Source organism: Amblyomma maculatum, chromosome 1 (genome assembly GCF_055883805.1).
Source record: "Amblyomma maculatum isolate TAMU_Amacu chromosome 1, ASM5588380v1, whole genome shotgun sequence".
Taxonomy (NCBI): Eukaryota; Metazoa; Arthropoda; class Arachnida; order Ixodida; family Ixodidae; genus Amblyomma; species Amblyomma maculatum.
Genome location: NC_139344.1, coordinates 277254314 through 277279106, shown reverse-complemented (window position 1 = coordinate 277279106; position 24793 = coordinate 277254314). Strand labels below are relative to the sequence as shown.

Here is a 24793-nt window from a genome sequence, read left to right as displayed (position 1 = left end):
AGAAGATGGAGAGAAGTGGTCACAGACAGGGAGGCGAAAAGAAAAAAAGAAAAAAAAAAAAGGCTGGCATGGTGGCTTTCCCGTTTTTCGCTTTCGCCCATGGCTCTGGAGTGATGTTATCGCTGATAGGAGGGCCGCGAAATGTTTATTGCCATATCTCACTCCTGTCTTTATTTGGGTCTAAATGTCTTGATGAGTTATGTCAGTGGCTGGAACTAGGACGTGTAAGCGCTCAACGGGAGAGAACTCGGCCAGAACTAGGAGGGGAAAAAAAAATCAGCCCGCGCGGATGGCCGCCGCGGTGTCGCGTGCAGCTACGGATGATGCGGAGGAAATGCATCGCACTCGAGAGGCTCCACTTCGGCGCCGAGTCAGAGGCCCATTGGCGGCGTAGCAGGGCGGTCATTGAAGACCAGCGAGAACTGCGCCGGTGACAGTGCACAGAGGGCGAACCTGCAAACTTTGGAAGCGCTGTGTCAAACGAAATTCATGCTAGGAGGGCCGCGCGGGAGCGAGAGCGTGGAAAGCGTCTCTTCAGTGGCGGCTGGAGGCGAGGAGGCGAGGAGACGCAGGTGCTGGAATTCCCGATATGATAGTGTCACTCTGATTTCAGAATCTTGGGCATCTCCGACCGTGGCTATCACAGATGGTGCATGTCCTGCTAATCGAGCTGCTACTTTCGGAGGTAAAGTGTCTAAAGGTGTTGAAAGTCAGTGCATGTTTCCTACGCTGTTGAGTTCTAGATGGAAAACCAAATCCAAGTTGATATTCTGGATTGAATAACTGATTTTGAAGCTAGCAGAGAAAAATTATGGGACTGAAACGTGGAAGCTAACGAAAATGGTTCCCCTTAAATTCAGGACAACGTAGAAATCTAGGGAACGGAAAAGGATCTGTATACCGTTAAGAGATAGAAACCGTGCAGAGTGGGTCAGAGAAATAACTCATGCCACTGACATTCTAGTGGAAATCAAGAAGAAATGGGCATGGACAGGGCATGTAGTGCGAAGAGAGGATAATCGATGGTCGCTTAAGGTATCAAATTGGATTCCAAGGGAAGGAAAGCGTAGCAGGGGGCGGCAGAAAGTTAGGTGGGCGGATGAGGTTAAGAAGTTCGCAGGGCTCAAGTGGATGCAGCTAGCGCAGGACCGGGTTCATTGGAGGAATATGGAAGAAGCCTTCGCACTGCAGTGGGTATGGTCTGGCTGATGATGATGATGAGCGAGAACGAAAACGAGAAAGATAGAACAGCTTTGAACACAACGAGTACAACCTGCCGGCACGTTGCTGCCGTGCAGTGGGAGCCTGAAGTCACGACTGATCGATGGTGGCTTACTACATGCTACGCAACAAACCCAGGAACAAGGAGCCCATGGTTAACGCCAAAGTGTTCCCAGGGCTTGCCAAATCGTGCGAAGACTCATTGTTAGCTACTCCATGTTTTTGCGTGCTTGATGTGCACGCCATCTACCAACTTCCACCAATTCACTCCTCATTAGCCACAGCGCTTAATGCCTACATCTCGCACCAACTAGGCCAAATCCAGGATTGGGTCCGCGGTTGTTGCGCGAAATGTTTGCTAAGTATGCACATGACGCGCGTATGTACGCGAAGAAACACTCGCCGTTTAGAACAAAAAGTAACCTACCGTCGGTGTCCAGAAATCATAATATGACAAGGAGCGTAAAACATCCATAGATGCGCTCTGTGCAGCAGTGACGAAATAACGAGGGCAACAAAAAAAAAAAAAAAAAAAAAAGTGGGCCTCGGGAGAATAATAAAAACCAAGATAACAAATAGCGCTGCAACTTGCTCTCGGGGACGTCACCGGTAAATGTAAGGGGCTGAAGAAACTTACAGTGCTTTTTCTAGCTTTTTTTTTTTTTTTTTCGTCACGGTGATTTTTTACGCAGCATGTTTGCAGCGAGCCGTGCATCGTGCCGTCAGTTGCGCTCCTGAGCTAACAGAAGCGGTGCTTTTTTTTTTTTTTTTCATTTAAATTAGGCTACATTTAATTATTCTTAATCACTTCCGTCCGCCTCTTGAATTGATTTTTCATACCTCATCGTGCATGTCCCTATCTTCTTGTTATCAGCGTCGTTTAATAGGATATGCTCTTTCGTCTGGCTTATAGGGAGAGCAACGGTTGTTCACTCTCGCTATGCATCGCCTCCGACCGCGCACTGCTGCGAGGGCTGCTCTGATCGGCCAGAGGACGACCCTCGAGATGAGAGTGGAGGAGGTAACCTTGGTTTCTCCCACCCGCGTGTGGGATGACGAAAGCGCGATAGTGTGGGCAATGTGGGAGGAACAACGGGTCCACGTCCTGTGTGCTTGCTAATCCGAGGCGTTTTGATTCGGTTTTCTTCAGCGTCGCCAGTAGGTCAGACGCGGTCGCGGGGCTGAAGGGCGCGACCGCTGGCTGATGGTTTCCGGGTTCCCGCGTCAAGTCGTTAGCGGCGGCGTGCGGTGGGGGAGCTGTTCCACTTTGCCGCCGCGGTGCTCGCGTCGTCAGGTGACCCGAGTGCAACCGGTTGGGCGCTGTATTTAAACGAGCCGCCGAGGAGAGGGCTCGCTTTTGTGCCTCTTGCGCCGCCAACATGAAGTCCCTGGTCTGTCTGCTCCTCATCATCTCCCTTTCACTAGTGTGTAAGTAGACACCGTTAATTGCTATGCGGCAGTTGTCAGATCCCTTGCGAAGTTGCGTGATGCTTTCTTTGGGGCTTGAATTTAGAGTCTCATCTAGGTTATATGTGGCAAGAACGCGGTCTACGGGAACGCGTTGCACCGTTGGTCGGCCATGTGAAAAGGCGACCAGTTTCGTCCACGGCGCTTCGATTAATTGGCTGTTCTTCATCGGACAAGCATACGGGACATGCAGTTTGTCCCGTCTGCTTCTTGCGGAACACGGCACCGTTGAGGGGTAATCAATACCTCGAATCGTCACACGCTCGCAAATCATTCCATTTTGGGCCTTACGTGCTTGTCCTCAATGTACGTTTGTCGGCGGTAACTCGTGTTCATTACACGTACAGAATACACTTCTAACGCTGATCGAGATGTATTTGTTTGCCCGCGTTCATAGATTTCTGGGGCTACGCCGCCCAGTGAAGCAGCTAGATTCACAGTTTCTTTAAGCTCCGCTATGCCGCTACGTAATAAAGCCTCTACTTGAGCTTTAACATCTGTCGGATTGTAAAAAGTGGTTACAGAGGGCTTTATACATACAATAAAAGGGCAAGCAAACTTGTATGTCAGTGGTTGCTGTTTTTTCCATTCGCCACGGGAAGATATGTTACCGCATATTATGAGGAAATGGGCACCGAAATAGTCGGCCGGGATTCTCGCACTGTGTTGCTAATGTCGTCCTGAATGTTTCCTGGTCCCCATTCAATTCTTCTAGCTCAGTGCATTCATCTCTTCACGTAGGACATTCTCGCATGCTCTTTAATGCGCGTTTCTGGCCTGCATTCTTGGCTTTTGCATTTACGTTTAGAGTTTTTCTGGGTTCTCCAGCTTCCAATTCGCTACAAGTCTTTCTTGGACTCGTTCTCAATCTTATCTTTTCTCTTGGACTGAGGTATAGAGAAAAGCGCAGCTCTAGTGGATAGTTTTCATTGTCTCCAAGTCGCATACCGTTACTGTTAAAGAAAAAAAAAATAAACAGCAGCGCGACGCGGTGCCGATGGAGATCACTACCTGGAACCAGTTTACGTGCATGCGATTTTTTTCTCAGTCGACCGCGAACTTGCGACCCAGTTCTTGCTCGGCTGACGTTAACCATCTTGTGCGTTTCTGACATAGACACCACGTGCCACATAGTTTCGGCGATATTCTGTAGTTTGCTTGTTTCACCATGTGTAGGCGAATGCGGTCCAATGAGCATCTCATATTCCGGTACGAAAACAATTTCGCGCTTCAAGCAGAAATACGTACTTCACAAACACACTTGGAGAGACAATCTCTACATCGAAGCGGTAATCTGGCGTGACATCTTGTACCGCGCAGAGCTGCCGTTTCAATTAGGAGTGGCTGGAATTTCTGTGCCTAATATTAAAAGCAAGTGCGATTGACTCGGCCCGAAACTTCACAGCGGACACAATCAACTTGCGTTCGAGCTACAGGAACAAGGGTGACACGTGCGGCGACTACCGACCTGGGCGATGTCCCAGTAGTGCTTTTCCGATCAGAGATTGCGTTTTCTTTTCGTGCGCTCTACTTAGCGGAAAAGCCGCAAACGTCAAGTCCGGTTTGCTGATCGCGGAATGGGGGCTAAAGGCGGGATAACACAAATATCTCCTGTATGTGCGATATCTAGTCGCGAGCAAGCTCTGCGTGGCGGGCCGACCGAGTCGTAAGTGTCGTTCGATGTGCATGCCTGAATAACACCCGCGCACCGTATAGGCGCACCTATAGTATCGAATACGAATGTATTTACGCGAGAGAGCTTTGTATCAGAGACCCGATGCCGAGACAGTGCGAGGAGGATCCCATTCTGCCTGCTGTGTGAAGCGCACCAAAGACAGCAGCTACATTTAGTAAGGGTCTGAACTGCGGAGCAATCTGTGCAGTAGACTGCCACCCGAAAGGCGCCGCGTGTAACGAAACGCACCAACGGGTGAGAATGAACGTATCCACGTGGAAGCAGCTACAGGCCCGCTAAATGCAACCTCAAGATTACTGCAGGATTTTACTAGCGTAGTGAGCGCTCAAATTCCTCCATTGAGAGAGATGGTAAGCGAGGCTGATGGCAACCGTTTCTACTTGTGACGTCCCTTTTATTTGGCCAAACGGCTTGAAATACATATAGGTGTTCCTTTTCACCGTTGGATTGGTGGTAGGCGAAGGAGGCATGAATTAACAGGCTGTGGAACAAGACAGCATCAGCGTGACGATATCGAACGAGTTCAACGAATCGGCAGTTCGATAGATGGCGAAATCCTGCTCTGCGGAATACCGCTAGCCGGCGGAGCACAAAGATAATGTGCCACTCTTATCTTATGAAATTGCTCATTTTATGGTGTGCAAAAAATTCTGGCCATTATATTTTGTCTCAAAAGCTGGACTCAAATGTATTTCCGATGCTGATCACAGTAACCCAAAAGCCTAAGCCGAGAGGTTTCCACAATTTCGTTTTACTTGCAGCACATTTCAAGGTCCGCATCCGACGATCGAATTTGTGGCTGAGGCGTTTCTTTACGGTATGACACGCTTCCCTGCGTCATCGTTGGCTTAGTTAGCCATCGTTAGCTTCATAAACTCAATTTTACTATTTTTAATGACAAACTAATGGTGTGTGTATATCCCCCAACACTTGCAGACCTGTTTTCGTAACTGACTTCTTTCCGCTCCCCCTAAGGCAAAAGTAAATCTAATGTTCTTTAAGAGAGAGTCGTCACACTTGTGACATCGAGATTTTCGGGCCGAAGTCGTATCCTTAAGTGCAAATGCAATCAACGTTTTTTTTTTTTGTTTCCTCCAAGTTTCTTAAAAAAGAAAAAAAAAAAAAGGCTTTAGGGGCAGATAAGCCTCACCTTGGTCACCTTGCTCACTTGTGTACGCTCGCAACTGATAGCCTCACTAGAGCACTTTTATTCATAGTGGCCTTCGAGATGCTGAAGGCCATAAAGCCGGTATTGCCCCTCGCCTCTGTTTATCCGAACCACAAACATTGTAATCTATTGCGCTTCCTGTGTCACATCTTGGTCACCAACTTCATCTCCGAGGTCTTCGATGCTTTGTCGCAACATGTCAGTGGCCTGTTGTCAGAGGATCTTGCCTGATGGCGATCAGATCTGTACTGCGAATGACCTTTTTTATTGTGACCTTTACGCACTTGGTGTTTTTCCTCTTTTATTAGTTAATCTCTACATATGCCTAAAATTGTGCGGTGCGGACAAACTTAGATACGACCGTTCACTGCAAGGAAATGGATAGCGTGTATGTGAACTTTTATCACTGGTGGTGTTTATTTTGGATTTTTTCCGACCAATTTAGTTTAGCACGCAGAAGACCCAGAAACCTTGATGGTTAGTCTTTTCCGACACATGTTCTATTGTTCCGGGATTATGTACAACGGTGTGCGACCTTGTCAACTTTGTCTCTAAGTTTTATAGCTTATATCATGAGGTGCGTTGATACGGTTTCACCTTACAGTCCCTTATGCAGGTGCCGTGACATAGCACTGCATGCACCACTGCTCTCGTGTGGCATTAAAGGTTCATCCTGAAACACATACCGCGTGTATAGGAGGAGAAATCACGTAGAGTGGCAATTTGGGCATCAGCGCCTGTGTGTGGTCTTTCTGTCGTCCTTGTTCGTTGCTCAGCTGTGGGCCCCGGGAGGACCCCTTGCATCTAGCAGGGTTGATGCACTTCTCTTCGCACCTTGCCTCGATTTTCTTTCTTTTTAAATTAAATAATGCGGCTTCTATCGATTACTTAATCATTTACCGTATTTAAACGTTTCAACTCTCTCGTTGGTTATTTATTTTTTATTTTATTGGTACCCTCAAGGTACAACATTACAGAGGGGAGTGGGGATTACAACAATAACATTTGGGACATATAAAACGTACAGCATGTAATGAAATAATGAGAAAAACAAACAAACAAACGAGGCGCAAACGAATTTTACATAAGCTTCACCGCATAGCTCATACGTGGTGCAGTGCAAAGTGTTTATGAGATAACGGAGGTGGATGTGATCGCTACTTTTTTTTTTTTTTTCAATTGAACAACTGCACATTCACTGCAGTTTGATAAAAAGGCTGCTAATTGAAAGCCGCACATCGCATTGAATCAAGTTGAAAGTTTTGTTCGGAATTACTGTCAGCACTTGGCAACTACCTCAGTTTTCACACGCAACAAAGCCGGAACTGAGGCGTCGCAGTTAGTATAGGGCTATACGCTTTAGCTGCTGAGCCCCCTCAGAGGACCGCCATGAAAGATGAACGAGAAAGAGGGCGTGTATTTCGAAATGTATGTACCTGGCACGCTGCCTCGAAAAGGATGGGCAATGCTTAAAACAGGAACGAGAACGGCCAAGTGCGCCAAAAGCGGTTCGCGTTCTGGTACATTTTCTATTCTGCCCACATTTTTTTCCCGTAGCGCTGGCCATTGGTTACACTATTCTTGGTTTTGTACTCACCCGAATGGCAGACACTAAAGGCGGGGTTCGACTTCCTGAAAGAAGCGTTTCTTACATTGATGAAAAAAAAAAAAAGGCAGTCAATATAGGCAATGAAATTCGAGTAGGCGAGACTTTGTACGGAAACACGCTTCAAGAAACATGTGGCAGGTCAGGTGCACTGCATGGACTCATTTTAAGCCGTGGACGATGGAAAAGAAGCGAGAAACTCCTTAGTATGCGATGCACTGCATACGAATCCTGCGTAGGGATAAAAATCTACGGCTAAACTCTACAGCGTAAACTGGGTATCTGTCTCGTTCATCGCTGGTATGTCGCCACAGCAGTCCACTCTGGTTTCGACTGCGACGCCGGCAAGTATCTAGTACCTTCGAAACGTCTTGGAGTAATATCCTAGCACGTGTAAAACCTCCAGTGAAAGATAGTAGCCGTCATAAACCGGATTTATTATCGTACCCCACGAGGCATCACAACAGTGACTTCCGTTCTACGTAGAAGGCTCGCTATAACGTTTTTTTTTTTCTTTGGGAAGAGGAGGGGGGAGGGGAAAGACGGAGGTTGGTGTTAGTGTCGCGCTCCAGAACGGCGGAAATTTGGGCGTGCGGGTAAGAATAAAATTATTTGAGCGGTACGCAGACGACACAGACTTATTTTCTGTCTATGACGTCTGCGTACAGTGCTCGAATACTAGGAGTCCTACTTTCATTGGTAAATTTATTTCTCGGCAGTGCGCTTGCTTCCGTCTTTCACTATCTCATCTCTTCCATTAAGGTAAAAAAAAAAGAAAAGAAGAAAACTAAGTGCGAACAGCTGCAGGATTAATGTTTTTGATGGTTTGCTCTGAATGGCGCCGCAGTCACGCGCTTTCAAATCCCAGTTGAAAAATACAGGACATTTTGTATTGTCACTGCAGAATTTCAGTACGGGTTTCGACCTTGAAGCTGTCGTGACAGTATAAATTTATTTAGTAAGATTATAACTTAATATAGTTACTAAGAAAAGTAGTACATAACTGCAGATTGCAGAAATGTACCACAGAAATAAACTACAGAACTACAAAAAAAAAGTGCTACACAGCGATAGAAAAGCCTTATACGTAATGATAAGACGACAAAACTGAAGATATTGTGTCAGGTTTTTGGCGTGGCTTCGTTGTGTGTGTGTGTGTGTGTGTGTGTGTGTGTGTGTGTGTGTGTGTGTGTGTGTGTGTGTGTGTGTGTGTGTGTGTGTGTGTGTGTGTGTGTGTGTGTGTGTGTGTGTGTGTGTGTGTGTGTGTGTGTGTGTGTGTGTGTGTGTGTGTGTGTGTGTGTGTGTGTGTGTGTGTGTGTGTGTGTGTGTGTGTGTGTGTGTGTGTGTGTGTGTGTGTGTGTGTGTGTGTGTGTGTGTGTGTGTGTGTGTGTGTGTGTGTGTGTGTGTGTGTGTGTGTGTGTGTGTGTGTGTGTGTGTGTGTGTGTGTGTGTGTGTGTGTGTGTGTGTGTGTGTGTGTGTGTGTGTGTGTGTGTGTGTGTGTGTGTGTGTGTGTGTGTGTGTGTGTGTGTGTGTGTGTGTGTGTGTGTGTGTGTGTGTGTGTGTGTGTGTGTGTGTGTGTGTGTGTGTGTGTGTGTGTGTGTGTGTGTGTGTGTGTGTGTGTGTGTGTGTGTGTGTGTGTGTGTGTGTGTGTGTGTGTGTGTGTGTGTGTGTGTGTGTGTGTGTGTGTGTGTGTGTGTGTGTGTGTGTGTGTGTGTGTGTGTGTGTGTGTGTGTGTGTGTGTGTGTGTGTGTGTGTGTGTGTGTGTGTGTGTGTGTGTGTGTGTGTGTGTGTGTGTGTGTGTGTGTGTGTGTGTGTGTGTGTGTGTGTGTGTGTGTGTGTGTGTGTGTGTGTGTGTGTGTGTGTGTGTGTGTGTGTGTGTGTGTGTGTGTGTGTGTGTGTGTGTGTGTGTGTGTGTGTGTGTGTGTGTGTGTGTGTGTGTGTGTGTGTGTGTGTGTGTGTGTGTGTGTGTGTGTGTGTGTGTGTGTGTGTGTGTGTGTGTGTGTGTGTGTGTGTGTGTGTGTGTGTGTGTGTGTGTGTGTGTGTGTGTGTGTGTGTGTGTGTGTGTGTGTGTGTGTGTGTGTGTGTGTGTGTGTGTGTGTGTGTGTGTGTGTGTGTGTGTGTGTGTGTGTGTGTGTGTGTGTGTGTGTGTGTGTGTGTGTGTGTGTGTGTGTGTGTGTGTGTGTGTGTGTGTGTGTGTGTGTGTGTGTGTGTGTGTGTGTGTGTGTGTGTGTGTGTGTGTGTGTGTGTGTGTGTGTGTGTGTGTGTGTGTGTGTGTGTGTGTGTGTGTGTGTGTGTGTGTGTGTGTGTGTGTGTGTGTGTGTGTGTGTGTGTGTGTGTGTGTGTGTGTGTGTGTGTGTGTGTGTGTGTGTGTGTGTGTGTGTGTGTGTGTGTGTGTGTGTGTGTGTGTGTGTGTGTGTGTGTGTGTGTGTGTGTGTGTGTGTGTGTGTGTGTGTGTGTGTGTGTGTGTGTGTGTGTGTGTGTGTGTGTGTGTGTGTGTGTGTGTGTGTGTGTGTGTGTGTGTGTGTGTGTGTGTGTGTGTGTGTGTGTGTGTGTGTGTGTGTGTGTGTGTGTGTGTGTGTGTGTGTGTGTGTGTGTGTGTGTGTGTGTGTGTGTGTGTGTGTGTGTGTGTGTGTGTGTTTAGACTGGGATGCAGCGATAGTATGTGACCTTGGCAGAGTCAAGCAAGAAACACACAGGTTAGGAGTAAGGTTTCAATTTGGCTATCCTTTTGCCAGCAATGCCGCAGGAAGCGTCGCTGTGTGTCTTCATTGAAGTTAAGCCTAGCCATCTTCGCCTGATGCGTTTCTTTCGGTGCGCCCACTTCTTCCGCGACGCGGGGTGCCGGCTGCCGACACTTTCGCGAGCTGGAAGAGTGTTTCGCAGCTGGCGTGCGGGCTTTTTAAGTTGCGCCTGCCGGGCAGGCGGCAGTATTCGATATTTACCCGATGAGTCGTGGTCCGCATGCGGTATATGAGCTTGCAGCGGAATTGCTCCCCGCCTTATCTTCTACACTCAAAGGACAGAAAAAAATATATATATATCGAGCACAAAACATGCTGAGCGGGGCAGCAGATAGGTGAGATGAACTTTCTCGGCTCGCGTCGCAGAGGTCTCAGGGCGGCAGATCACCATCAACATGACACGCACGTCAGCTGGCGCTGTTCGTGGGTGAGCTTTCTGGAACTCGACCACAGAAGCAGGACCCGCCGGCTTTGATTTTTGTGCCATTTGCTAACCGGGAATGCCGTTGCAATCGCTCGAAAGGAGTCCACGCAACCTCTGGCGCGCGCACGCGATGGCGAGATAAGGGGCCGAAGGCCATGACGGCACCGCGCCGGCCAACGAAGCGCCGTACCCGTTATCCTTGCGCGCGTCAAGGCTACGCGCGTCCCCTCTGCGCCTTCGGGATGCTGCGGCGGAGAACAGCGTGGGAAAGCGCGCGCGTCCAGCTCGGCGGCAGCGGGGATCTCTCGAAGCAGCGGTCGAACCCATCGGACTGGTATTAGCCGGCTATGGCACCGGCTTGCAGGCCATTTACCGATGACGACGGCGAAACATAATTAAATAAAACGCGGAACTGGTTTGTGCAGTTAGCTTAGGAATCTCGCACCCTCTCTCTCTTTCTAGCCTTAAGTTTGAGGCAAGGAGAGACGTTACGTTATGCGATTAACAACCCCCGCACTTGCCAGACGCCCCAATAACCTGTCCTGACACAGAGCGCAATAGCAGCATACCTCAGCACAACGTTGAGTGCACAGGGTCAACCTGGAGGTTTTACCGCGTCCGTGGTGTTACTGTCCTTGCAACTACTAAGCCACAATATTTTCTTCTTATGGCGGTGATTATCATATACGGGGAAAGTGCGGCATGTTCAGCAGAAAATAAAGGTGTTCGAAACTTAATTGAGCAGCATCGCTGTTGCAAATATACATTTTAATAAAAAAAAAAAGAACCCAATTTGAACACCACAGTTACTGTTATTCAGCCAAGAAAAAAGAAACGCATCTTAATTTCACGTTGTTGGCTGATGGACTGTCAAATACGTTGCCTCAGAGAAAATCTGCCGTTAGCAACTCCGAATTAGGTTCTCAAAGCGAAATGTGACAGCCCTAAGGTGGCGTGACAGCAGTTTTAGTATGAAAATAACTATTAAATGTGAAAGCAAAAATTGAATAGTTAGATTTGAGATGTATCATATACTTTGGGCTTAATAAACAATTTTCGGCTCTGAACGGCAGCAAAACTTTGTTCCCTTTTTGACAAACACCTCAAGGCGCTTACATATTCACGGTCACAAGTCTTTGCGTGAGTGCAGAGATCAGCAGTGTGGTGTTACGTTGTGAAGAAATGTTCAAAGTTACGATTTAGCTATATGTGAACAATTTTTTAGAACTAGAACTAGTGACACCAACGAACCCCAATGGCAGTCCACAAGGAAATAATGCTGCTTTTCTCGAATTCGCATGCATTAGATGAGAGACAGGACACAATCTGTGAAAACGCATGAGGAATACACGAGGTAAAAGGTAAAACTGCACGAAGGAACAAGATAAGAGACGAAGGAACAAAAAAACGACAACACGGGCGCAGACTTCCAGCTGTTTAATCATTCACGAAAGCACATGCTATATACATGACGAACTAAGGCGCTGTTTTTTCATTTTGCCATTGTTATCTTACCTTAAAGGGTATTTCCCCTGGTTTTAATGGTCACCTTTTCTTTTCAGCTCTGTTAATACCTTCACGCACCGTTGTTTTACCCGTACACCTACATGACGTTTTTATAGCCTTACCTTACCGGTTAACCTCCCTGCCTTTCCTCCTCCTCATCTTCCTCCTACTATAACCTTACTTTGTTTTGTTTTTCTTTTTCGACTCTTTAATCTGCAAATTGTCACTCATCTTTGCTCAACCTGATTGTGGTGTTTATTTATTTATTTTTTTTTTTCATGTTATACTTCTTGGGATCTGATGTTTGAGTGCTCTGCCTTTTGTCTGGCCTTCTGCAATGATGAGATGTCTACTCATATAGTAAAAGAAGCTTACGATAGTATTTGTTTTATCTTTTTACCTTTTATCTCGTCTTATGTGAATGATAGCAATAGTTGCGCGCTTTGGTTCCGCACCTATATAGCATGTATTTTCGTTCATGATGAAGCATTTGGAAGTCTGCGCCCGTGTTGTCGTTTTTTTTGTTCCTTCGTCTTTTGTCCTGTATCTTCGCGCAGTTTTACCTTTTATCTGCAATGAACCAACTAGCCTGCAAAAATGTTTACTTCAATACGAGGGCTCAAGTCTGCTGCTCCAAGCACGAAGCACCCTTCCATCTCAAAGGAGAAAATTGAATTGTCACTCCTCTGCCATCTGACGTGTTTTCGTGACGTCATACAACACTCTGACCAACCAGTGTCCGACCATGTCAGCTACCAGTGGGGAAATACTACAGAAAACAACAGAATTTCTTCGCGGTTTTCGACAATGAACCGGTTGTGACAACATGAATTTCTGTCATAACATCGGAATCTTCTGTTGTTATAACAGAAAAGTGCTACCGAAAAACAGCACAGAACTACAAAAAAGACTGAAGTTACAACAGAACTACAGAGTATTTTATCGCATTTTTGACACGACCCTGTGGTATTTTTTGCCGACTGGCTGCTAACTACAAACTGGCAGGGTCATGCCCGGTGAGTTTTCGCTGATAACGCCGATAAAGCCGACACTTCATTTTTCCGGCGAGCGGGCCGGGCCTTTAACGTTATGGCGTTATGGAAATGACCAGGAGCGATATTCATGTCTTTCTGCTGTGAACGAAAACAACACCTATTTGTCGTCGCTGGACTAAAACACTGCTTTCGCTGGGCAGAACGAGCCTCTTTATAGACAACTTGTTGGTCTATCCACACGTTTTGAATGGAAGGTCTTGGCAAAGGCTACCTCTGTGAACGTCGTAAACGCGGCAGGCCTTCAAGATAAGGCGGAAATGATACTCATCTACTCGCGAAGCAGCCAGTTTGCACTACTCTGTGGTAGGCGCCTTCTTTCTGCCTTGGGACCATTGTTTTTATTCATTGCTATTGTCCCGGGCAAACAGGAAAAAGAGTAAACTAAGAAGGAAACGGAAAACAACGTTTTTTACTTAGTTATAATAAGCGCCCTTCCTGCATACAAATTCTCATAATAGTAAATCAAAGCCAGAAAGGAGAGACACGCTGCTATGTTTTGTGCGTATATATTTTTAAGCCCGTTTAATATTTTTACGCACTTATTTATTTGTATTTCGACAAAGGAGGTGAGCCAATTCTGTTAGTTGAGAAAGGACTCCACTTGCAAGAACCACGTTGTGCCCGTTCCACCGGGGCCATTCGCAAATACCGCGACCACCTCCTCATAGTCTGATTCCCGCATATATATATATATATATATATATATATATATATATATATATATATATATATATATATATATATATATATATATATATATATATATATATATATATATATATATATATATTCGAAGGCAATAAAACCAAAATATTAGAATGGCTACAAAGATCCAGTCTTGTCAACCTCTGTCGGTGTGTATGTGAGTTCGATTGCATTAAAGAGTGCGTTTGATTTTGCCGTCTTTTATCCCTAATGTTTACCAGTGACATAAAAAAACTTCCACAGCGAGATGACGGACGAATCTCTGCGCAGGCCATGCGGCGCACAACAAGGCGTGCAACCTGAAGAAGGACCCCGGCAACTGCGAGGACGCGTCCACCAAGTGGTACTACGACAGCAAGACCAACTCGTGCAAGCTGTTCGTGTACGGCGGCTGCGATGGCAACGACAACCGCTTCGACACAGAGGCCAAGTGCAGGAAGGAATGTGTCCGTGAGTATGGGACCCTGCTGAGGATGCCCCCGCCTAGAGGAAGGTGTCATATATGCTTTCGGTGCGTGTGGCAGAGTAGCAGCCCATGACGCTCACATGAGCAAGAGTGAATGAGCATGTTGCCGTGTTCCCAGTGTCACAACTGATATTTGCATTGATGTTGATAGCCATATCTAGTGTTCTAAAGATGTTGACTTTACCTTGATGGTAGTGCAACCTCAACAATTAGTTATGGGAATGCCTTTAAAAACGCCTTTTAAAGTAGCGAGCGAGTGAGGCCATATTGCTCATTAGACCTCGTGGACTTTGCTATGACAAACTAGAATTATCCTCAGGGCGTTGTGACTGGGGTAGGTATCCAAGTGGTAACATGTTTATATTTTAACAAAATCTAAAAATGTCTCCTGAAAGCGGGCGCGACGCTGGATTGCCTTTGGTTACTCTTACGTTCAATGTTTCTTCAAGGAGCACCTTTTTTCACATAAATACTTACCAACTAGCCCAACTTCTCACGTTGACGAAATAACCCCCCTCCCCTCCCCCATTCTCGCACAGCTAAAACTTTAATGCAGCCAAAGGAACATCTGATTATGCGATAACAGAGACGCGATCGCGGAGCGTGGTGTTTGTTAGGAAAAGTCAGCACGCTTCTTAAAGCCTCACGTAGCACCTCCCTATCACATTGAAAACGTTTTTTGCCACCACCGCTAAGAGAAGACCTCTCGTCGAAAAAGTCGACCAGCGGATAGAATGGAGCAATGAATTGACTTATGCCTGGCAGTGATTTGAACTCAAATTACTGCGAAATAATAGCAGTAAATGAGAAGAGTTGTACAAACAGGGGCGCGCAAAAACGAGACCTGGTATCCGTTATTTTCCCTCTCTCTATGACCAACTGCACCTTACTACCAACCTATAGAACGAACAAAAATCAGCGCAAAGGAATAGAAGGTTCTGATTTTCTTAATTTTGGAGTAGCCACATATATGAGCATAAACCTAGCAATACCTTCGTTTTGATCAAATAAACTACTGCAGATTCTGGTCACAGTGCATGATGTTCTCGCAGGCATCGCCATTGAAGATTGCCGCACACCGACGCCTGATGGTTGTCGTAAGCAGGTGTTGGACACCCGCAATGGCCTGATTAACGAACAAGGCACAATGGAGGGGTGCTGCGATTGAATCACTGTTTAAAAGAGTACCATCAAACGTGTTTCCTTGTAGGGTGTCTTCATGAGCTGACTGCCGAGTATCGCTTAAGGTGGAAAGACTTCGTTCGTCTGCTGCCCAAACAGGCTCCATGCTGGTGGGTTACCCCGTGCCACTTATACTCTCCGCGGCCCCTCATCCGCTTACCCGCAGTGCGCGGACGCAAAATGTTGGCAGCGTAGAGCGTGCACAGGGTTTCTTAGCAGCCAAGATGCGAGGGGAACGAGTGCTGCACGTAAGTATAGTTCAACAAAAGTTGTCCTCTGGTAATTATTAGCACCACTTTCTATTTTTAGGCTCACCAAAATTGCCTAAGTACAGTTCCCCGATGAAAAACAGTGATGATATTAGTATAACAAACTCGACCCAGTATTGTTGAAAAAGGTCCAATAATGCTTCATTTGGACTTTGTTGCCATCCGCAGGCGTCTAAATAAATCTGGCTATCGAAGTCAAGTTATATGCCATGCCGGTTTCAACATGCTGCGTACCTTGGCTATGAGATAAAACTCTGTGCACCTCAAAACGCGGTTTCCGCTCCAACATTTTGGCGCTTTGCTTCAAGGGCAGATGATGGGCAGCTTGTCAGACACATTGTGCCTGCAATGGACGTATGTCGCTTGGAATTCGACCCCGGCAGCGCACGAAGACGTCCTGCACGCCAGCTGCTTAAATGGCTCGCGCTTTTACTAAGCAACCGGCAAATTATATCAAAATGAATCCCTTCAGCCGCCTAACAAGATTAGCTTATCTCAAGACGGCACAATTCTCTCCTGCTTGCTGCGTGTAACTGAGACGCCTTCATCAAAACATGCAAAACATTGTCACCGATGCTAACCTAGTTCGCTCAAAACCCCTGTTCATACTACGCCGAAACCCATAAAATCGGAAACGTGGCGGATGTACTTTTCGGCAAGGGTAGGAGCACACCATTCGGCACCCGGACAGTGAAAGCATCAAAGTAAACGAGTGCCGCCATTGACACTTCAATGCGTAGTGCGGAAAATCATTTCGAAATAGAGCACTTCCTTCGCTTTTGAATTGGAACACTCAGGCAGCGCGTACATCGGGCCAAGCTGCGACCGCAGAAAGAGCCCCAGTGAACGCCGTCAACAGCCGCCATGTTTCTGTTTTTTTTTTTAAGGGGGGGGGGGGGGGGGGGGGGGGAGTCACGTCCACGCATGACCGCCTAACACCACTCACAACACATTAAGCATGATTAATAGTAGTACTGACAGTATTTACGTAACTTGCATCACATTTCTTGACATTGTGTTCAGTATTTGTTATATCACATAAAAACAGGCAGTTTGAGTGTGACATCTTAGTGACACAAGCTGTCATGCAGTGAAAATACTCACTTTGCAGACGTCTTTTTTTTAAAACAGCAAAACATAATTAAAGCGGCCCGAGCTGTACGGCGAGTCTCAAAAGGATTACTGGCCTTGTTCATGCAAACTTGCCAGGGGTTTTATATGCTGTTGTGGTGACGTTGAAAAATAAAAAAATGCTGTAACAATATGCATCATTTCACATCTGCGGGCCTTTATTTAGGTCTATAAAAGAATTATTCTCCCAACACATTCTATAGAAGAAAAGAATGCTCTTAACATTACGATCATTCTCACAGCATTGACCTAGGGACCTTTTTTTTTTTCTTTTAAGTCTATACAAAATGCATTCACCTAATGTAGTCTATACACCTCTGTTCTATAGTCGTTTCCTTACTTTTAGTGCAGTCTGACAAACATCAGCATTTAGAATACAGATTTCCCAATATTTTCAAGTTATGCTCGACACGGGAGGGATGAAGTGCCATCGTGGACTGCCAGCTGTCAGGAATCCTTTCAGGAAAAAAAAAAAAAAAAAGATGGAAGTAAAGCAAATTTGCCGAAGAGAAGGCAGACACTTTTGCTTAAATGCGCACGGCAGCGAAGAAAGAAATAAGGACACATTATTAAGTCTAATTTCATCTCTTCTTTTGGCAGCTCTATAGATGAACTACTCAAGCAATGGTGATCTCTCCTAATTACCATGCTTTCATTTATTTCCATCTTGCGGCCCTTTCCCAGCTGTAGGCACTTCCTGTCGCTTTCGTTGCTTGAAGGTCGGTTCTTATCGCACACTTCGCTTCTAAGTCCTAAGAGAGAACCGTTTAAAGTAGGCATTTGTGTTGGCATATGGGATCTAACGTCCCAAAGTGGCATCGACTAGAAGAGGCGTCGTGGTGAAGGGCTCCGGATTAAGGAGATTAAAGTAGACATAATAGCAAATAAGCTTAACTAAATTACGAACTAAAATTTATTTAGTGAGTATAAACTGCAGAGCAAACATAATTCTATTAATATTTTAATATTACGTACGTTGTGAGTCCGAAAGGGAGGATGTGGCAGGATATGCTGGCATAGATATCAACGCTTGAAAATAGTATTTCGTTTTTTCAAACATGCTGCAGTCACAAACGTTCCTAGCTTCTTGATAAATACCTGCTTGCGGCCGGTTTGGTATTCTGACCACACGATGCAAGGTGAGCGCACTCTATTGTCTACCCGAGGCAGCACACAGCTCAGTTAACCGAAGCAAGTAGTTGACAGACATTACACCGTGAGAATACACAAATGTGGCATTATTGTATTGAAGATTAAAAAAACTAACGGCCAGACACATCTCAAAACAACTTTAATCAAACTGATAGTTCATACCTCTAGCGAGGTCATGTCAGTTGATTGACACCCATAATGAGAACCAGAAATATCACTTGGACAGACGAAACATTTGGTTGACATTGGTCTGGGTCGTCGCCTCAAATTGATAAATGGGCGTCCGTAATGTCCAGCGCGTGGGCAACATGGGAAGCGAGCTGTGGCCACAGTATCTAGGTTCTTACCTTCGATATGTATCCTCCTCTCTTTTCGGTCCAACCAGTCTGAAAAGGCGGCTTGGCTATACCTAGATCACCCCGAGGGATGAAAAGGCTCAGCAAACAACTTTTCATCACCGCCTGTTTTGAGCGCTCATGCCAGCATGAGACCTAATTGCTGGAACAAACATTGGCGTCTTCGAGTGTTCTCAGGCGGCGTGATTTTGACGAAAATATTGAAACGCATTGATCGAACAATGCGAACGGTACATTTCTAATTTGCAGGTGGTATTATCGAGGCACCCTATCTTCGGTGCAGCCGCGGCCTCTCGGCCTGCGACTTATACAAATGAAGGCTTGTGTAATAAACTATCTTTACACCAGGTGATGAGTACGTACCTCCCTTTGCGCTACCATACTTAGCACATCGTTCCTGTTAGGTTCAAATCTGATTTATTTGACTTAATTTCGCTGATCACTGCGAGAGCGCTGTCTTTTATGTCCCATAGAACAGGGGCTTCGTCACTTTCCTTCGCAGTCTGATTCCTGGGGTAAGCTCTTATGTTAAAAGAAAAAAAAGAATAAAATATTTCGTAAAAAATGATATGACGCGTTAGCCATATAGAGAACGAGAATGTTTCACGAATAAACGCACGCAGCAAAAACAGTGACGTTAAGCGATTTCGAAATGTTCCTAGTTAATGTGTCGAATGTACTTACTCGTACAGCCCTTAAAATTTCGTTATATCGCATTCATGCTACTTGTATCGGCCACAGCTTATCTATTCTAGGGCACGATTAAAACTCGATTGGAAACACCACGGCGCTTGCTAACTGCCTGCTGCAGCTGCAACACTTTGAATGATGACAGCAGGCGGAGCAGCGTAACAACAATAAGCGCCAGTACAGACGCTAAGAAGCTTACATATTCGAAGGGTAACCCATCCAATGTGCACCTGCCACCTAAACAACGAGTCCAAAGCACAACGGCAAGCTTGCGTGTTTTAATCAAGGTCGCAAAGAACGCTTGCGCGGTGAGCTTCGTCCCGGACACACACAGCACGTCTCACAGCCACGACGTCGCTTGTTCATTCATAAAACAGGGATGCAAGCTGCAGGAAATGCGAGGGCACTAAAAGCTTCCGAGTTCAGGGACCCCGACGTAGCTGGCTCACGCTGCACTCTGAAACGAGAGAGGGAAGAGACGCTGCTTATTGCGGGCATGCGCACAATGCGCGATATAGCGAGCAGGCCAGGACATCTGCGACTGGCCTCGAGGGATTAATGCTGGCGTTTTTCTTTTGGCCCAGATCCCCACAAGACGACCAGCGGATAGGGGCGGCAGCAGCAGAGCCAGCCTCACTGACGGCAGCAGCGGCGATCCGGTTCGACACATTAAAGACTGCTTGCACATGGTCATGGTCCGAGTCTGTGCTTATCACCAGGGGTATGCGTAATAAGGGTACACGGAAGCGTACGGCAAGCTTCCCGCGACCACCCTCCGGGTAACTACGGGGCCCGACTGGACGCGGCGAGCAACGGTGGGAATCCTCGCGCGCTCGACGATCTCGACCGAGCTCGTAGACTCGGTCACCACGCTGGCTGCGCGTGCCATGGGCTGGCCGCCGCCGCCGCCCCAGTACGGGTACCACAAGTTCCAGGGCCACTGCACTGGGCTAAGCTGGCGCCCCGAGGGCTGTCGCAGCACCTGCACCTGCCGCGTCGGACTCAGCTGCACCATCGACGTGTGACTCGTCGAGCGCCGGGCGCCAAGCGCGTTTTGATTGCCAACGAGGTTGAGCGAGACCACACGCTGTACCTGGCGTCGATTGGCCGGAGCAGGGACTGCCACGATCTGCGGTTGTTTTGGCTGCATCAGCTTCTGGGGAACCCGGATCTCGATTGTGGACGTCTGCTGCTGAGGCGGTGGTGGCGCGACGACCGCCACTGGCTGCGCCACCTGCTGGCCTTGCGGGATCTGGATGTGCAGCGTCTCTACAGTGTGCGTGGGTGTCTTAGCCGGTGCCAGCATCACCGGCGCCGGCGCCATCTCCTGCTGGTTCGGGATGCGGATCTCCAAGAAGTCTGTCTGGTCCACGGAGCCCGCGGGACTATCACCCGTTCGGGTGGTCGTTATCCGGATGACAGCGTCCTCCGAAGCAGTCTTCGGCGGAGTCTTTGGTGGCGTGGGCGTGACGGGCTTTGCTGGTTCTGGAGTCACCGTCTTGGATAAAGTGGCGCTCGAATCGGACGATTTTTCCGACTTACTATCCTCTTCACCTTTTTTACCTTTCTTACCTTTCTTTTTTTTCTTCTTCTTCTTTTTCTTTTTACCTTTCTTTTTCTTCTTTTTGCCTTTCTTATTCTTCTTGCCTCCTTTCGCGGCCATAACCGCCAGCAGAGTAGAAACTACAGCCGCCACTAGAAGCAGAAAGACAAAAGCTAAAAGAGAATCCACAAAACCGTCGCATGTGGCACTCATGGTCTTGTCCACAACATTGTAGACAGGCCCGCAGTTGCCGATGTGCCGGTCAATAGATGGTCCATAAAAGTACTCCTTGTAGTACCTGGGCAGCATCGTGAGCAGCATGCGACGGTAACTGGTGGCAGCTAGGCGTTCTGTAGCGTCCTTCAGGTCGAGCCTTTCCCATTTTTGAAGGAAAAGTGAAGTCTTACGACGTGTGCTTTCGCTTAGTGAGCGCTCCTTAGAAAGACTCGTGCGTAACGATGTGATGAACGTCGTAACGTTGACGTCCTCCGCGCGCAGCATGGCTACGTGCCGGTCATGAACGAGGAATGACGGCATCCGTTGGGCCAGCTTGAAGGGTTCCATGTCTAGCGAGGGAGCTTTAGAAGTCCTGTGCCTAGCGTCCATGTCTTGGCGCACTTCAGCTGGTATATTGAGGTCCGCTAGTGTAGCGTCTCCATGGCTGCATTTACTCAATATTTCACTCGGGTGTATGCCTCGGAACATTGAGGCTCGCTCGTTGAGGGGCCATAGTCGTACTGCAAGCATGTTGAGGACTGTGAACGATCCCTGTCTGTACGAATCACAGAGGTAACACTCGCCCACTGCGCCGTACGGGAATAGCTGCAAAGCCACGTACAGGGCCAACACCACAAATATGTACAAGAAGAAAGCACAGTAAATGAGAGCAACGCCGGACACGTGCGACCGGATGTTTCGCTCCTCAGGCTCCTCTTCGAAGTTGAACTGTGTCATGGCTGCTATTGCAAATGGCACGAGAACAGCGATAATTAAAATGAAGAAGAAAGGTACAAGCCCAAACATCGCCGTAGAGCGAAATCTGTCCCACCAGCCAGTTTTGGAGCCGTAAGACATCAGTCTGCTGAAGGCCCTGTCCAAGCCGTTGAGCGTCTCTTTCAGCTCAGCTTGCGCGCTTGCTTGCATGCTTTCGTGAACATCTTTCTGTAGCCTGCGTACGAGCTTTCTTCTCTCAACTGCCGTGCTATTGTCGACCACACTGGCCACCCGGTCGCAGAGCCGTTCTCTGTAGTCGTGCACTCGAGCAAGGCTCTTGCTCGTCTGCAGAAGGCGGCGCCCCTGTTTCTGAGCTCCATCCTTCACGAAGAGCATGCCTATTTCCCGTACGCGCTGGGCGCAGTCGCTGACGTTGATGGCTTTGTGAAGCATTAGGTCATTGTGCAGGCGGGCTTTGAGGAAGCGGCTGAACGCTTTCTGGAAGTCGTCCTCTAGTTCTTCAAGGCGGCGCCGCTTCTTGCGCTCGGCTGCGTCCACCTTCTGGTTGATAGTATTAGTTACGAATGCAGCAAGGTCCTTGGCTGCCATTTCCTTGACAACAGGCAGAGCGTCGATAGCGGTACTGAGGTCAGTGCTGCTCTGGTAGAGCAAAAACGCTAACACAAAGTCTACGGCTGCCAGAAACAACGTCATGGACATGGTGATGGTGTAGGCGGTCTTGGAAAATGGCGTGATCTCCTGGATGTTGTCTCCGCCGCAATAGCCCGCCCAGCGCGCTGCCACCACCACCACACCACCGATGGCCACTACCGCCAGAACAGCGTTGCCGATCTGTACTACCATGCTGATTCCATGCTGGTAGTTGTCCAAGATATCCAAGAAACCGTTGGGCTCCCTCGCCAGCTCAAGAAAGAAGTTGATGTCCCGGGGCCTCGACTCCAGCTGGCTGATGAAATTGCGCATGTAGTAGACGGGTGCCTGGTAAGGATGGACCGGATTCACGTCCATGGTGTACGCCAGCTGAGTAGACTCCGGAGGCCCCGGGCCACGACCCATGAGGCTGCCGCTTTTGAGCAGCAGAAATAGGGCCACCGTGACGAATGTAGCCGTTGCCATTTTAACCAGCAGCTACCGTGTCGACATGGCTGGACTCGAGCATTAGCCACGAGCGGCTCAGAAGGCACGAGAATAAATTGGGCTGCTCTTCTGCCTCTTTCCCTATGAAGGCATGTGCTTTGGCCGTAGACCGGCGTGTGGAAGAGAATAGGCAAACACAGGAAAATATTTAGACAGCAGAAATGACGGAAAAGGGAATATTAAGAGAAATACTGACGGTCATTTGTTCATTATAACTGAATACATTTATTAATCGCGCAAGAAAACCGGGACGCAGGAAGAAGAGATTGGCCCATGCGCCGTTGTCACCTCTTCGTGCGTCAATGTTTGTTTGTGCGGTTACAATATGCAGTTCAATACGAGAGTAAGCCATGGATTGAGCTCAGGACGAGCAAAGTAACCCGGCATCACGATGTAATGGCCGAAAACTGCTGGTGGCGCAGTGCAGAGGCGAGAATATGAACCGATGACAGGATAATCAGCGGCACCATATAGTGCTGGCAAGTGCCCCTGACTCAGTATATTGGCACTAATGACTCGGAGGGGCCTTTCGCTTTGTGGTCACTTGTACCAATCCTGAGTTTTCGACAATGACAAATCTTTAAATAGCGTTTTGCTTTTGCTACACCACGAATTTACCTTGATAAGCTTTCACTACAAGGTCATTTCAGTATGTGTAGGTGGCGAACTCTGGCCAGTATTTATCTGCTTTTTGTTTGTTGTTTTCATACGCGCTCTTTAATTAAATCGGACTCGCATACAGACCAGCAGAGGTTGAGAAAACTTGCTTTTTGTGACCATTATAATATTTTGCTTGATTTCCTTCCGAATAACGATGCCACTGCCGATGGCGACAAATGAAACGCGAACAGGACAATATGACCACGAGCGCAGCGACGAAACTCTAACTTCAGGAAACTACAGGTGGCCTCGAAGAGATGAGTGCAGAGAGACAATTTTTCAGCGTGTGTTTTATTCTGCGTAATGACGCATAATGCAGTGCTATACATGGATCGCCACGTGACATTTGTCTATGGTCGCTAAATAATCTAAAATCGACTTTCGTCTCACGTACCTGTCTTGGTTTTAACAGCCGAACGATGGCTATAAGGTCAAAGTTTCATATAGGTCACGTGAGGAGTGAAAAAAACCAACAAACAAAAACCGCGGTTTAATCCCTGCTTCTTCACTCGTACTCCCGGACCTTGAATTTGGCTATTTTCAGTGTTGTAGCGAATCAGAACGTCGAAGAAGCGAATATATGTCGCAGTTTTGTCATCCCTCACGTGACCTATATATGCAACTTTGACGTCATGCAATAGCTTGGCTGTTGATACCAAAACCGAAACAAATCACATAAAATTTCACTTATAAATTATTTATCGGTAGTAGACGAATACCGCGAGGTGGTCCATATACAGTAACGTATATACAGTGGCGTATTACACATCCTTCAAAAAAAAAGAAAACATGCAACAAAAATTTTATATGTATAATGTCTTAACCCTTCCAAATGAAGTGTATTCGCGCTTTAGAGAGGAAGTCGACTGGCCTTAGCATTGTCTTCCTGATCACCACAATGTTTTCGCTTTGTCGATTCTCAGTTGCCGTTTCAGTTGTCTTGTTCGCATTTAGTTTCACGCTGATAGTAACGGCCTCGAAACCAAACCAAACCAAAGATGCAAAACACATCCAGGTACGTTTTGAGCGAACATTTTTTTTTTTTTAACTACGAAGTTTCTGAGAAAGCTGTATAGTTTTTCTTTGTAGCCGTATGGCTGCGCTTGAGTGATTACTCCTTTATTGCAGTAATAAATAACCGCAGAAGAAAAAAACAAACATCGTAAAGGTGCAATCCACCACATCTACATGAAAACATAGCGCACCGTTGCGGTAAGATAGTAATGAAGCGGCAACACAACGACAATTCATTAAAGGAAAACTATATTTATTTATTTTATTTATTTATTTTATTTATTTATTTTATTTGACAATACTGACAGGAGCGGAAAAAAAAGAGTACAAACAACAGGCATAGTGTTCCAAGGCAGCCGGGAAAGGATACACAGCAAGGGTGCGGATATTTAAAAGTTACGCAGTTGTTGAGACTCCTGAACAAAAAAGAGGACAGTGGAAACAACTCTACGAAAGTGACATTTCTTAAAAAAAAAAAAAGATTCAACGCTGGCAGAAAAAGCATCAAGTGACACATTATTCATAAATTGGTGGGGCAGGTTGTTCCATATTTCTATGGAACGGGGAAAAAATGAGAATTTGAACAAGTCACATTTAGCAGAAAACGGTCTTATGCACATGTCATGGTTAATTCTTTTAGTACGATGATA

General features: G+C 46.9%; 2 protein-coding genes across 2 annotated transcripts; one reads left to right on the top strand and one right to left on the bottom strand.

Moving 5' to 3' along the window:
- Positions 1-2573: 2573 nt before the first annotated feature.
- LOC146206616 (mambaquaretin-1-like) lies at positions 2574-19526 on the top strand. The gene is made up of 3 exons (XM_084587050.1): positions 2574-2649; positions 13860-14039; positions 19420-19526. The coding sequence occupies exons 1-3, from the start codon at positions 2601-2603 to the stop codon at positions 19443-19445; spliced, it is 255 nt and encodes an 84-aa protein (XP_084443176.1). The 5' UTR covers positions 2574-2600; the 3' UTR covers positions 19446-19526.
- A 21-nt stretch (positions 19527-19547) lies between these two features.
- On the bottom strand, positions 19548-22448 carry LOC146206615 (uncharacterized). Its single transcript, XM_084609597.1, has one exon. It carries the CDS (start codon positions 22446-22448, stop codon positions 19548-19550), a length of 2901 nt encoding a protein of 966 aa, XP_084465723.1.
- Positions 22449-24793: the final 2345 nt, after the last annotated feature.

Excerpts from the sequence above, each read along its gene's own strand:
- LOC146206616 (XM_084587050.1), top strand. The coding sequence starts at position 2,601 with ATGAAGTCCCTGGTCTGTCTGCTCCTCATCATCTCCCTTTCACTAGTG. Across the intron at positions 2,650-13,859 it reads CATCTCCCTTTCACTAGTGT|GCCATGCGGCGCACAACAAG; the intron begins GTAAGTAGACAC and ends ATCTCTGCGCAG. Across the intron at positions 14,040-19,419 it reads GTGCAGGAAGGAATGTGTCC|ATCCCCACAAGACGACCAGC; the intron begins GTGAGTATGGGA and ends CTTTTGGCCCAG.
- LOC146206615 (XM_084609597.1), bottom strand. The coding sequence starts at position 22,448 with ATGGCAACGGCTACATTCGTCACGGTGGCCCTATTTCTGCTGCTCAAA.